The 14,985-nt window shown below is 44.1% G+C and overlaps 1 protein-coding gene across 45 annotated transcripts in view; it reads right to left on the bottom strand.

The window, feature by feature from the left end:
* SORBS1 (sorbin and SH3 domain containing 1) overlaps positions 1–14,985 on the bottom strand; it is a 252,806-nt gene that overhangs the window by 26,797 nt on the left and 211,024 nt on the right. For all 45 annotated transcript variants that reach the window (XM_030940317.1, XM_030940329.1, XM_030940323.1 and 42 more), the window contains 5 exons: positions 14,583–14,750; positions 9,701–9,747; positions 4,169–4,283; positions 3,890–4,015; positions 1,702–1,896 (listed from right to left, as the gene is read on the bottom strand). In XM_030940317.1, coding sequence (XP_030796177.1) covers positions 1,702–1,896; positions 3,890–4,015; positions 4,169–4,283; positions 9,701–9,747; positions 14,583–14,750 — 651 coding nt within the window. The remainder of the gene's footprint in view (positions 1–1,701; positions 1,897–3,889; positions 4,016–4,168; positions 4,284–9,700; positions 9,748–14,582; positions 14,751–14,985) is intronic.

Raw genomic sequence — 14,985 nt, 5'->3', positions numbered from 1 at the left:
TGGAGAAGATGAGCAAGGACACTCTGGTGTCCAAAAACGAAATCCTTGGATTACATCTGAGGAGAAACCAGGATGGGTGAGTGTGCGTGTGAGCATGTGCGAACGTGAGCCTGATGTGTGCAGGCAGTGGGTGGAGGAAGCAGCCAGAGGTGTGGAGATGGAGAGAGGTTCCCGTCAGAGTAGTGACGGATGAGGCCGGCCTGCTTTGCAGAATTGGATTTTCAAAGGGACCCACTGGAAGCTCCCTATCCCAGCCCCCCAGCCCCTGTGCATCCAGATCCCTGACCCGGAACCATGGGGAAAGGTGGCCCCGCACTGCCATGGCCCTTCCCTGAGGTTTTATTTTCTCTGGGAGCTCAGCAGAGTCTTCCAGAGAGGAGTATGAGTAGTGTACTCATTTTGTTTTACAATCACTCTTGGCTACAGTGAAGTGAAAAATGTAGCCGAGTTCTCTGCATCCTTACAAAGCAGAATGTCCCGCCCCAGTCACACACGCTGTCCTATAAGACAACAGGATGTGGCTGTCACTGTGCAGGAAGCCCTGGGTCAGCCTGTTTAATGCTTTCTGCCAAGAACCCTCTCCTGGAGTCAGTGATGAGCAGGTGTCAGAGGAGGAAACAATTAGAGGACCAGAGAAGAGGCACCGTCTCAGGGTCAACCTGGGCCCCCAGGTCCTACTCTTGTTCCTCTGCCAACCTCCTTACAATATACCTGGTGGTTTGGCTGGACTTTTTCACAGGATGTCACCCCCACCGTATCACCCTGAACTCAAGGTTCTGACATTTTCTTGGCTTTGGGAAAGTGGGGATCAGTTTGAAATAGTTTATATTTCTAAACAAGTTTATTCATAATTAATGTTTGGGAAAGCCAACATCTTACTATGCCTATAAACCTACATCCTTTCAGCCCACTGAGACTGAGATGCTGTAAGTTACTTGTTCCAGTCACCTGGTTCCAGTGAATGCAAAGAATACTTTGGATCTGGTCTATGTGGCTGACGAGAAGAAGGTGTAAGTCTCTCTTTCAGCCTTTGTCTTCTGCAGGCCAACTTTGGCCAAGATGACTGAGGACCACATTTGGACCATGGGATTTATGACACAGTGGTGGTCCCCACACCAACAGCTTCACCCAGGAGGGACCAGCTGATAAAGGCTCTTGTTTCTCTTTCCCTAGTCACCTTATTCCCAGAGCAATTATCTGACTCTTCCTTTTCCCCTGAGATAATAATATGTCTTCAACCAAGCACTGGAAAAGGCCATTTGTATGCATGAAGACAAAGTCCAGTGTACAGTCTGCTTTCCTGCAGTTTTTGTTTTTTTTTTTGAGACAGAGTCTCACTCTGTCGCCCAGGCTGGAGTGCAGTGGCGTGATCTCAGCTCACTGCAACCTCCGCCTCCCGGGTTCAAGCAATTCTCCTGCCTCAGCCTCCCGAGTAGCTGGGACTACAGGTGCCTGCCGTCTTTTTTTGGTTCTTGAATTTTTAGTAGAGACAGGGTTTCACCATGTTGGCCAGGCTGATCTCCACCTCAGCCTCCCAAAGTGCTGGGATTACAGGCGTGAGCCACCACACCCGGCCTCCTGCAGACAGTTTTTAATTGCAGTGCTCAAAAACCTCCCCAGAGAGGCTGTGTGCCAACAGCACTGTTGACTAAGAAAACTCACATGCTGAGTATGAAAACCAGTGACGAGAAGCTTAGATACCTGAGGGCTTGCAGTGGCACTGCGACTTGGGGAGGCGGAGAAAGGTAGGTCCATGTAATCCACAGGGTTTTTCACCAGTGGCCGCTTGATCACATCCACGTAGGTGATGGGGAAGATGCCTTGTCGGGATGTCCCTGGGATCCTCCCTTCGTACCAGTTCTCATCTACCTGCCGGAGCAGTGTTATCCTCTCACCCTGGAAGACACAGCAAAGAGAGGGTCCTTGTCCTAGCATGCCTCTGCATGCCTGGGGCCTCTGCCTGCATGCTTCAATGTCCTGCATTGTTTACCACATTCTTAGCTCAGGAAAACATTCCCTGCTGAACCTGGAATTACCACCACTGGGATGAGGATGCTAATGGCAGAGGAGCTATCTTGATGCTGGGAAGTTTAGCTTGGTTCTTTAAGTATTTTAGTAAAGGAGAATATCAGATCTGTGCCCCTAAGCCAGGGAACAAATGTAGTGCTTTTGACTCATTTAATGTGAAACAGATATCCAATCTTCATCTCTAAGGCAAAGATTTTGAGGGGTTTCTCTTTTTCTTTCTTTTGTAGCATTATAAATACTTATAATGTATCATGATGAAAAATCAGAACACAAACATAAAGCAGAAAACAATCACCACCCATCACATAGTCATTTGGGGATAAACACTATTAATATTTGGCATATGGACTTCCCAGATTTACTTCTACACATGTGAATTAAACCTCATATATTTTTTCTTATAAAAATTGAGCATGAACTGTATTTCCATATTTTTCCAACTTGCTTTTTAAAAAATACTTAATAGTACATAGTAAACCTCCTTCTTTATCAAAAATTGAATTCTAGATTTTTAATGGCATTGCACAGCTTAATCGACCACTGCAGGGTATTCTGTTGCATACACATATAATGATTTAATTACTGATCCCCTGCTGTAGGGCAAATTGGGTTGCTTCCAGTATTATATAAGATGGCTCATCTTTTTCTAACCCATGTGCTCACTTCCCTCAATCCTCAATAAAATCAGTAACTTTGTAACTTTAGCAAGCCAGAGAATTTTGCCATGTAGAGTGTTTGGATTCTGGAAAGAAGAACTTCTCTGCACAGTGCAATTGTGTCTGAATAAGCATGACGGTGATGATAATAATACTGGCATCTCCTGTTTACTAAGCACAAACCAGACACCATGTGTCATGCTGGGGGCTTCACATAAGCTGTTTCACCTAAGTCTCTTACAACCACCTAGGGGAGAGCCATCTATCTTCATTTTTTTCTATAAGAAAATGGTGGCTTGGAAAAAGTATTTAACTCCCACATTCTGCACAGCTGGTTTGTGCCTTTTGGGTTCAAAGCTTTTCAAACTTCTCCTGGTATCAATGCACCTGTTTTTTCCACTAGGTCACACCAATATATTGTAAAACCCAGTCCCCAACACAGTGCATTATCACATCATTAGTTGGTAAGTGTTGGTTGAAAACAGCTTATAAAAGATGTCTAAGACTCCAGAAATACTATCTTTAATCAGTGAGCTCAATACAGTTAAACCCTGACATTAGCCTAGGGTTTATTTTAAAAATACCTTACCTCAGAAAATTCTCCAATTGCCCTTAATGCAATTCTTTTTTTTTTTTTTTTTCTTCAATAGAGACGGGGTCTTGCTATGTTGCTTAGGCTGGTCTTGAACCCCTGGCCTTAAGTGAGCCTCCTGTCTTGGTTTCCCAAAGTGCTGGGATTACGGGCCTTAATGCAATTCTTTTTTTTTTTTTTTTTTTTTTTTTGCGATAGAGTCTCACCCTATTGCCCAGGTTGGAGTGCACTGGAGTGATCTCAGTTCACTGCAACCTCTGTCTCCCAGGTTCAAATGATTCTCCTGCCTCAGCCTCCTGAGTAGCTGGGATTACAGGAACCCACTACCATGCCCAGCTAATTTTTGCATTTTTAGTAGAGACGGGGTTTCACCATGTTGGCCAGGCTAGTCTCAAACTGCCTCAAGTGATCTAACCACCTCGGCCTCCCAAAGTGCTGGGATTACAGACGTGAGCCACAGTGCCCAGCCCTTAATGCAATTATTGATTGGCATACTTCTCTTAAGGGTACAGACAGCACCCCCAGACTGGGATGTGATAGCAACAACACACTTCCCCACATAGCTGCACCATCCAAGAGAGCCCCAAAGCAAGGCATGAGAAGGGCAGCTTACCTTTCTGAAGGACATTTCTACCTGTGTATCACCATTAAAGTTAAACTTAGCAATAGCTTCTCCATATTCCAAAACCTGCACTGGTGTCAACTTTTTGGGCTGAGCCTTCTCAGCAGGAGGAAGAAGCTGAGAAAGGGAAACAGGTAAAAGAGAACAAGGGAAGAGAAGAAAGCAGGGAAACAAGAGGAAAAGGAGGAAACAAAACATAAGCATTTAGCAAATATATGGTGCTTTGGGCACGGTCAGGCTTTTCCTTAGAAAGAAAAGGGGCTGCGGTACCTCAATATAGGTGCGTGGGAAGATTCCCACCCGGCCGTGGTGTTCTCCTTCATACCAGTTCTGATCAATTTGCTTATAAATGTAAACAATATCTCCCTTCTGCAGAGGAAGCTCCCTGTCAACAGAGGGTCAACGGCATTTTAGCAAATGTTTCAATATGTGTAAGATTAAGACACTTCAGTTTTGTAGCAAAAGAAGACTTTTAAGTGGGGTCAAAGGGTACAAATTCCAGAGAGGGGACTCCATATTTGGAAGTAAGAACCCCACTATTCAGGAAATTACATCACATTTGGCATTTTTCCAGTCTTTTGCAGGATGGATGTTAACATTCAAATTGACTAGCCCTTGAAAGTGCTCAGAGGCCTTATTAATTTGTTGTGGTTTTCTAAATGCATTTTTTGTGAATGCTGTCTTATGCTCAGAATATTTACGCAACACACAGCAATGCACTCAGCTGCCTTAACTGATGTTTGTTAAACGAAGAAAAGCGTCTCCTTCTGGATACCTTCACTATCCTCTTCTATGCCCTAAGGCAGGACATGCCTTCGTTGCTTTAAACTGCCCTCAAATTATTTATGATATATTGACATCCTTCTATCATTCCATCAATTTCACCATTTATCCACCCATCCATTTTACCATCCGTCTTTGTATCATCATGCAGTAGAAAGGTTCTGAAGTTAGGCAGATATGGTCCAAAACCCAGTTCTGAAATTTAGTAGTTCTGGGACCATGGACACAATACTTAATCTGAGACACTGTTTCTTTAGCTGAACTTGGAGCTAACTCAGAGTTGCTGGAGAATGCTTCAACAAACTAAAAACAAACAGCTAGGATGGTGCCTGTTGTACAGGTAGGTAACACTCAATAAATGTTAATTCCATTACTTTTTTTCATGAGACAGGGTCTCATTCTGCTGCCCAGGCTGGAGTGCAAGTGGCATGATCACGGCTCATTGCAGCCTGAACCTCCTGGGCACAAGTGATCCTCCTACTTCAGCCTCCTGAGTAGCTGGGACTACAGGCATGCACCACCATGCCTGGCCAATTGTTACATATATATTTTTGTAGAGATGGGTTTTTGCCATGTTGCCCTGGGTAGTCTTGAACTCCTGGGCTCAAGTGATCCTCCTGCCTCAGTCTCCCCCAAAATGCTGAGATTACAGGCATGTAGTCACCGTGCCCGGCCTAATTCCTTTGCTTTTTAACATGGAAAAGTGATGTTGGAAAGAAAAGCAGATTTTCCTTCAAATGCTCTTTGTGCCCCTTTGCAACTTTTCCATATCCATTCCTTTGTTTGCCTTAATGATGATATTATTATTATTATTATTATTAATTAATTTATTTTTTTGCGACAGTGTCTCACTCTGTCACCAGGCTGGAGTGCAGTGGTGCAATCTCAGTTCACTGCAACCTCCACCTCCCAGGTTCAAGCAATTCTCCTGCCTTAGCTTCCCAAGCAGGTGGGACTACAGGCACGCACCACCATGCCCGGCTAATTTTTTTTTTGTAGAGACGGGGTTTCACCATGTTGGTCAAGCTGGTCTTGAACTCCTGACCTCATGATCCACTTGCCTTGACCTCCCAAAGTGCTGGGATTACAGGCGTAAGCCACCGTGCCTGGCCCAGATGATGTTAATTTTTAACCAGGACTCTTTTAAAAAAAAAATTAGACAAGGCCAGGCGCGGTAGCTCAAGCCTGTAATCCCAGCACTTTGGGAGGCCGAGACGGGCGGATCACGAGGTCAGGAGATCGAGACCATCCTGGCTAACACGGTGAAACCCCGTCTCTACTAAAAAATACAAAAAAACTAGCCGGGCGAGGTGGCGGGCGCCTGTAGTCCCAGCCACTCGGGAGGCTGAGGCAGGAGAATGGCGTAAACCCGGAAGGCGGAGCTTGCAGTAAGCCGTGATCTGGCCACTGCACTCCAGCCTGGGCGACAGAGTGAGACTCCGTCTCAAAAAAAAAAAAAAAAAAAAAAAAAAAAATTAGACAAAGGCAAATTTTAAACAAAATGAAAACTTAAAATAAGGATAAAAATTATAACTTTTTCTTTTCTTTTCTTTTTGAGACAGAGTTTTGCTCTTGTTGCCCAGGCTAGAGTGTAATGGCGTGATCTTGGCTCACCGCAACCTCCACCTCCTGGGTTCAAGCTATTCTCTTGCCTCAGCCTCCCCAGTAGCTGGGATTACAGACATGGGCCACCAGGCCCAGCTAATTTTGTATTTTTAGTAGAGATGGGGTTTCTCCAAGTTGGTCAGACTGGTCTCGAACTCCCAACCTGAGGTGATCCGCCCACCTCGGCCTCCCAAAGTGCTGGGATTATAGGCGTGAGCCACTGCGCCTGGCCCTTACAGCTCTTTCTTGAGTTAAATAATTTTAAAATTGTAACATTTTCTTGAATTAAAAAAAAATGACCTAGATCTTTTTCATTTGTGTCAAACCAATAGGATGGAAAGGTCTCCAGTTGTAACTTGGAAGGGGTGTGCTCACTTTGCAGGATGCCAGGAAGTCCCATGGTATGTGAGGGGTGCTGGCCAAACAACGAGGGCACATCTGGAAAACTATAGAAAGTCAGTTCTGTGCTGAATAAAAGCACAAGGCAGCCTTTGTGGGTCTCACATTAGCAGACAGGATTCTAACCCTCAAGAGGTCTGTAAAGGGGATGTGGGCATTTGTCTCTGTGAGAAGGAATGTCTCGGGCCGCATTTTTGCCACAGCCCTCTTTGGGGGGCATTATGAATTCCCTCTCCCTTCACCCCCAACCACAGGCACATAGATGAGCAAGACTCTCAGCATATTCACTGCTGTGGAGACCTGCAGGCTCCTGACTCTACTATACTAAGTATCTCGCAGCTGTGGACGGGGGTGGGAGCGTAATGGTCCTACTGTTAAGCAAAGGATACACTTGTGTGTGAGAGAGGAACCGAGGGGTCAGTCAGTAGTTGTGGCTGATGGAAGTCTACCGTGGGAAAGCTGGGGCCCTATTCTGCCACTACTGTGGACTATACCCCTAGCTCCCAAAGAACCACGCGACCAGGTCTGCTGGTGAGAGGGTTTGAGAAATAGGATTTGCTTTAGATCTTTTCTGGAGCATCACAGTATACATCAGCACAGCAGAGGCTCTGAGAAGACCCGGGGGAAAGAAACTTGTTTAACTTTGTTGAACCAAGTATTCCATAACATGCTTTTTTTTTTCATTTTTTATTTTTTAGATGGAGTCTCACTCTGTTCCCCAGGCTGGAATGCAGTGGCGTGATCTTAGCTTACTGCAGCCTCCACCTCCTGGGTTCAAGCAATTCTCATGCCTTAGACTCTTGAGTAGCTGGAATTACAGGCACTTGCCACCACGCCTGACTAATTTTTGTATTTTTTAGTAGAGACAGGGTTTCGTCATGTTGGTCAGGCTGGTCTTGAACTCCTGACCTCAAGTGATCTGCCAGCCTTGGCCTCCCAAAGTGCTGGCATTACAGGCATGAGCCACTAAGCCTGGCCCCGGCAGCACGCTTTTTTGAGTAACTGACTGTGGGAAAATGTAAAACCAAGTGACTGAAGGGCTTAAAAGACCATGGAGCTAGAATTTACTTTTTTCACTAAATTTTGTGGACGTTTTTTTGGAGGTAGCATGTCGTGATGAAAACACGGAATCAGAAGGAAGGAAACCTCTCTTCGGCATTACCAATGTTGATAAAAGGTGACAATTTCTGTGGATCTAAGCTTTCTCACCTGTTCTATTTGACGGGGTTGCTCTAAAAAAAAATTGTTTTAAGACTCTTTATGAAATCTGGGAAAATGTACTATTATCATCAATAGACCATTTAATAAATCTTACATAGACCTTTCTCAATTCAAAGAAAAAAGTGTATTAATTAAATCGCAAATTAATTTATATATCTCTGTTATCTTGTCTGGTTTAAAAAAAGGGGGGGGTAAGAGGATAACATATTTTGAGCACTAAATTTTGGTACACTATGCAAAATGTTTTACAGGTATTACCCCAGCTTCCCTGAAAGAGAGGCATTTTTTTTTTTTTTTTTTTTTTTTTTTTGAGACGGAGTCTGGCTCTGTCGCCCAGGCTGGAGTGCAGTGGCCGGATCTCAGCTCACTGCAAGCTCCGCCTCCCGGGTTTACGCCATTCTCCTGCCTCAGCCTCCCGAGTAGCTGGGACTACAGGCGTCCACCACCTCGCCCGGCTAGTTTTTTGTATTTTTTTTTTTAGTAGAGACGGGGTTTCACCATGTTCGCCAGGATGGTCTCGATCTCCTGACCTCGTGATCCGCCCGTCTCGGCCTCCCAAAGTGCTGGGATTACAGGCTTGAGCCACCGCGCCCGGCCTCAAGAGAGGCATTTTTATCTGTATCTTGCAGATAAAGAAAATTGAGTGGGGGAGAAGTTGATAACTTGACTACACTCACAGAGATAGTAAGTGGCATAGTCAGGATTTGAACACAGGACTTCCTGACTCTAAAGCCCACAATCTTTGCAGTATATTACGCAGCCACCTCCTTTAGCTGACCAACTAAAGGACTGGAGTAATACACACAAACCCAACTATACCAGATTTGTGCCTAGGTTCTAGACACTGTGGCCTGGTCACTCATTTTGTGGGATAGAGGAGATCAGAACCATGGTTGGTTAGCTCCACATAGCATTTTCCAGCATCTAAAGACAGGGAGCTCTCCCTCTGATCACCAGATGCATGACCATCCATCTGCAGGACAATGGGGTGGCCACTGTCCATTGTACTTTTAGCTGCCAATGAGAACTGATGGACTATTTAAATCCATAATTAGATAAAAAGCCAGCTGTTTCCTTATGGAACCCAGTCTTTGGTAGCATTCCCCAAATCAAGTTTCAGGTTCCTTTCTTGAAAGACTTCTGGAGCTACTAACATGCCATCAACAAAGTATTTCTTCAAAGTGGGTGGGAGGTATAGATATAGCATGCAGTGTTTCCCAACTCATTCTACAACAGAACTCCCTTTTTGAGAAAAATCTTGTAGGGCTAGCACTCTGAGGAACACACTTAGAGAAACGCTAGTCTCCTGTGGGTTCATGCAAGCCTTTAATGTCTTGGGATGTTGTAGCAAAATGGGTAAAGTTATCTCCCTAGAGACTGGTCTAGATCCTTCCACAGAAAAGATGGGCAGATCAAGCTACCACTTAAGCAAATAGAGCCCCTATATAGGAGGAGGCAGGGTGGGACAGCGTATAAGAGCCCAACCTCTGCCTAGGTTTGAATTCCAACTCTATCACACCAGCTTGAGTAGGTTCCTTAACCTTATAGTCCCTTGGTCTTTTCATTTGAAGAGTGGGGATCATCACAGCACCCACTCCACAATGAGTTAACATAAGCAAAGTACTCTGAATAGTGTTTGGCACATAGCAAACTCTATGAACTACTGTTTTGCTCTTTTTTTTTTTTAACAACAATTTTTATAATTGTTATTTCTCCAACTCTTCTCTACAAACAAACTGTTGTGTTTCAAAGAGGCAGCTAAAAAGATAAATAAATATAACTGGTAGCACTTACTTTAGTGTCTGAGCTTTAAAGTCAAATTTGGCTCTGGCAGGTCTCATCTGAACATAAGAAACAATGACAAGTTAAAATCAGGATTCATGTACAACAAGGACACATTTTCACAAATTTCTAGAAAGCAAAGCAGAGAAATTCACTCTAGCCAGTTTGTTCTAGTGTAGAAATCTGGGCAAAATTGCATTTGTCTGACCTTAGTAGAACACTAGATAAATGTTTAGTTAGCTATGTATGTCATGCATGAGAATCCCCTAAAAACAACCAGATCTGGGGAAGAGATGGTTAGAAAGGTCCCAAAGCTGAGGTACCAGTTCCTCAAAACATGCGGACCATGGCTATTAAAAAAACAAACAAACAAAAGACAAAGTCAGCCAGAAGTCCTAAGATGTTCCTTATCTACTGTCTTGTTCCTTAGGGACATCTATTTGGTTAAATTATGATATGCAAGCAGATGAAACGCCGACTCACTTCTCACATCATCTCCAACTCCATATATTTCTTACGGTCTGTGACATCATCCAAAAAGCCAGATAAAGTGGTCCCTGAGCTCAAATGACTCCTGCCAAGACTTCCAATCCTGTTGGGTAGTCCTCTCTTCTCAGATGCCCAAGTCTGGGTCAGCCTCTGCCCCTTCTCCACTTCCTGATCAAGTGTGTCATTAAGTCAGGAGGGACCTCCCTCCACACCTCCATCCCTCCACAACCCTGTTGCTCAAAGCTGACGCCTAGTTTCCATTGACACAAAGCTTCCTTTGATTTCACATTCTCTTCACTCTAATCTGTCACCCGGGAGCACAAATAACATTCCTAACATTCTTCCTCACATCTCTTCCTTGCTTTGAAGTTGGCTGCTGCTCTCAACTTTCCCTCAGTTCAAATCTCAATTCCTGCCATAGGTGAAGGCCTCTGGGTAGTTTCTCCCTACTCTTACCGAATTGCCTTTATCTCTACTACAGTGTTCCTGTTCTAGTCAAATCTATTTGCTACACCTCAACTGAACCCCCTCCTAACCCCTCCTCTCTCTGAAATTTCTTTTTTCTTTTTTTTTTTTTTTTGAGACAGGGTCTTGCTCTGTCTCCCAGGCTGGAGTACAGTGGTACGGTCTCAGCTCACTGCAACCTCTGCCTCCCAGGTTCAAGCAATTCTTCTGCCTCAGCCTCCTGAGTAGCTGGGACTACAAGCATGTGCCACCATGTCTGGCTAACTTTTGTATTTCTCAGTAGAGACTGGGTTTCACCATGTTGGCCAGGGAGGTCTCTAACTCCTGGCCTCAAGTGATCCGCCCACTTTGGCCTCCCAAAGTACTGGGATTACAGGCATAAGCCACTATGCCTGGCTGTGGAACTTCTTTCTTTTTTTTGAGACAGCGTCTTGCTGTGTTGCCCAGGCTGGAGTGCAGTGGCACAATCATGGCTCACTGCAGTCTTGACTCCCCAGGCTCAGGTGATCCTACCACCTCAGCCTCCTGAGTAGCCGGGACTACAGGCACGCACCACCAAGCCTGGGTAATTTTTGTACAGATAGGGTCCATGATGTTGCCCAAGCTGGTCTCAGATTCCTGGGTTCAAGCAGTCCTCCTGCCTTGGCCTCCCAAAGTGCTGGGATTACAGGTGTGAGCCACTGTGCCTAGCCTTCCGCAGGTATTTTTAAAGTTTGCATTTTCACATTGATGTTTTCATCTATCTACCTATTTATACCATATATACTGGGGCCAAGTGAATGATCACCTTATAATCAAGTTAAAGCCATACAATTTCAATACTTGTGTTTGTGTCTGTAACCAAAGGGCATAATTTCACAGTTGCAGGTGAACAAGAAAAGAACGGATGTGGGGTTAATGATAAATGACAAGTTCACAAGAGAAAACTAAATGACCAACATTATAAGGATAAGAATTTTACAGTGATTCCAATAGAAAAACACAAGGAAGTAGGTTACCTCATGTCACCCAGCTGTAGAGCTGTGTGAACTTTAAAAAATTTATACCAAAGCAGCACCACATTCACACTCTGGTAACTGAGTTCTGTCAAAACAGTATCTTCTATCTATTAAATCAATATAATTATATAGGTGTGTAGTTTATGATTAATTTGTAAGTGGACTTAGGTTAATAATGGGGGGTGGTGAGATTTTTTTCACTGAAGGCCTGTTAAAATTCACTGATTCCATTGAACTCTTGAGACGTGTATGTGAGTCATCGATGGTTATACAAAGCAGCATCCTCTCCCTCTTTATCTCCCTATAGCTCCAAGACTGAATCCATCTTTCCCTCCTCTGGCTTTCATAGTATTGTATTACTTACTATAGGACAGAGATAACTGTGTAAGAGGGAGACTCTTCTACTATCAGCTCCCCAAGGGCACACAGACAGAGTTCTTTTCTGCCTCCCATAGGGTCTTACACCGAACCAGTGGTCACCCCAGTCCTACTGAACGGGACTGAAGTGCCTTGACACAGTGTGGTGCACCTGGGATGTTAGTCTCTACTTTTTCAAGTCCATCAGTCAACTTCTAGGGCAGTAATTCTCAAAATGTGCTCCCTAAACTGGTATCACCAATATCACCTGGGAAACTGTTAAAAATGTAAATTTTCAGGCCCCACCGCAGAATCAGAAACTTTACAGATAGGATCCAGGGTTTGTATTTTACCAAGCCCTCTGGGCGATGCTAACGCACTTGTCAGAGTTTGCTCTACAAGGGAGGCAGGTTCACTGAGCAGAGTTTGCCTGCCTCTGTCCATGGTTATTCCACCCATGGTGCATTTCTGTTTGCATGTATCATGTACATGTGTAAGTGTGCAGCCCTAGCGCCTTTACCTGTTCCCATCTTCTTCTACCTACAAGCAGGCAGGACTATCAGTGAGGACAAACCATGCTCAGAGCCTTCTGAGAAGGGCCATTTTGAGGAGGAGCTGGAACGTTGAGGGCTCAAGGGCTATCTTTCCCTTGCAATTAACACTCGCTAACTTTTGCTTCTTCCTTGATAGATTTTCTTTTTCTCCATCACTTTAGAGTCTCCTCTTCCCCAGCTTTCCTTTTTCTTTTAATTTGAGACAGGATCTTACTCCGCCACCCAGGTTGGAGGGATGTGTTCATAGCTCATTGCAGTCTTGAACTTTTGGGGTCAAGTGATCCTCCCACCTCAGCCTCCCAAGTGGCTATGACTATAGGCATGCATCACCAAGCCTGGCTAATTTTTCTATATATATTATACATATTATAATATAATATTATATATATTATATATATTATAATATATATGTATAATATATATATTTTTAATTGTAAAGATGAGGTCTCCCTATGATGTGTAGGCTAGTTTCGAACTCTTGGCCGTGAGTGATCCCCCTGGCTCAGCTTCTTATAGTGCTGGGACTATAGACTTGAGCGACTAAACCCAGCCAGCTTTCTTTCTTTTAATTTGGTTCCCTCTTTTCACTATCTCTTCTTCCCAGACACTTTTTTTTTTTTTTTTTTTTTTTTTGAGACAGGGTCTTGCTCCGTTGCTCAGGCTGGAGTACAGTGATGCCACATGACCATGACTCACTGCCTTGACCTCCCAGGCTCAAGCAACCCTCTTGCCTCAACCTCCCCAGTAGTTTGGACTACAGACATGTGCCATCACATCTGGCTATCTACCAATCTATCTATCTACTTAATTAATTAATTAGAGATAGAGGTCTCACTATGTTGCCCAAGCTGGTCTCGAACTCTTGGGCTCAAGCAATTCTCCCACCTTGACTTCCCAAAGTACTGGGATTACAGGTGTAAGCCACTATGCCCATATTTCTAAAAAAAAAAAAAAAAAAAAAAAAAAAAAAAAAAAAAAAAAAAACAAAAAGATGAATAGGCAATGATGCTTCTAGAGAGAAAAATAAAAATAAATAAATAAACATAAATATTAAGCTACTGTATTGAAAGGATATAAAACAGTACATACTTTGGGTGTTATTCCCCCATTTCCCTAGCTCCCACCCCAAATCCCAGATACACCCATTTTCCCTAAAAGAGATCATCTTCAGTGGGCCTACTTAAGGGTTACATGGCAAAGCATAAACTCTTACGCAAGATCCAGCATTTGGCTAGCATGAGAATTTCAACATGTTGACATTAGTGTAGGAGGCCAAGATCTGGATAAAAATCACTTCAAAGTTTGTTTTTCTCTTTCCTTTTATAATATTAAGCTTTCATAACCTAGGCTTGGAAATGTCAAAACTAAAAGAACAAATGAAACGTCCCTTGGAGAACTCTCTTACCCTCTGTGGGTTTATCCTAACTGCGAAAGTCTTTGGGCTTCAAAATTCTTCAGTGAGGCGCACTACTGCAGCACTGCTGAACACTTCACACAATTCATCCACCTACATGTGAGCAGCAGCATTGTTCTCTATTTCAAAATTAATGGCACTAAATTTGGAGGCCTTTGTAAATGGTACAAAGTATTGCTAAGCTAACTTTTGTAAAGTTTCATTAACCATCTCTTCAAAGAAGAATTGTGTAACTGTCCACACCATAGCTACCAATGTATATGGACTCAGGTATCAGGTTTCTAAGCAGAATGCACAGGCAACACAGTAGCATGATAAAATGCAGGATGTGGAGGGCTGGACTCACGAAGGCAGCCAATGCTCTAAGGCATGCAACAGGGGCATGTGCCAGCAGACCCCGGTCCCCCAGCCAGGCATGCTTGAACATACAGAGCACAGGACATAATGAGGTCATGTCTATTTACCAGCCACAAGAAGCCAAAGCAAGCCTAAGGGAGGCCAGGATGACAAATGTTGTTTGGAGAACTAAATTGGCCTACAGAGGGCAATGCTGAGGGGAGGCAAATAGGCAAATATTGCTTTGGGTCAAGCAGCAGATTGAGGTGACCAAAACAGACCTCTGACCCAGATTTCCTTTTGGCGGTATCGTCTATATTGAGGAGGTCCCCAAAGCGCTCATTAGTGATAAACTGATGGTGCGTCGGAATGACGCCTGTGTGGCGTCGAGCTGCAATATCAGCCTCTTCTTGCTCGCGCTTAAGTCGTCTCTGGTCCGCTAAAAGTTTCTGCCATAAAATTGCATAAAATGGGCAGTGAATCATCTGTTCCAGCGTATTAGAAAATTGCCAACAAAAGTAATTAGGGAAGGAGGTGCTGGGTGAACAGGGCAGAGGCTTTAAGGGTCAGCTGTGAGAAGGGCCTTAGAGCCACAACTACTACACTCCCATCGTAACCACCCTCCGAGCACTGTAGAAAGGAGGTAGCACTTCACTGGGAAAGCCGGGATAGGGGAAGGATGAT

The sequence above is a fragment of the Rhinopithecus roxellana genome, chromosome 11 (genome assembly GCF_007565055.1).
Source record: "Rhinopithecus roxellana isolate Shanxi Qingling chromosome 11, ASM756505v1, whole genome shotgun sequence".
NCBI lineage: Eukaryota > Metazoa > Chordata > Mammalia > Primates > Cercopithecidae > Rhinopithecus > Rhinopithecus roxellana.
This window is presented reverse-complemented; position numbering and strand designations above follow the sequence as displayed.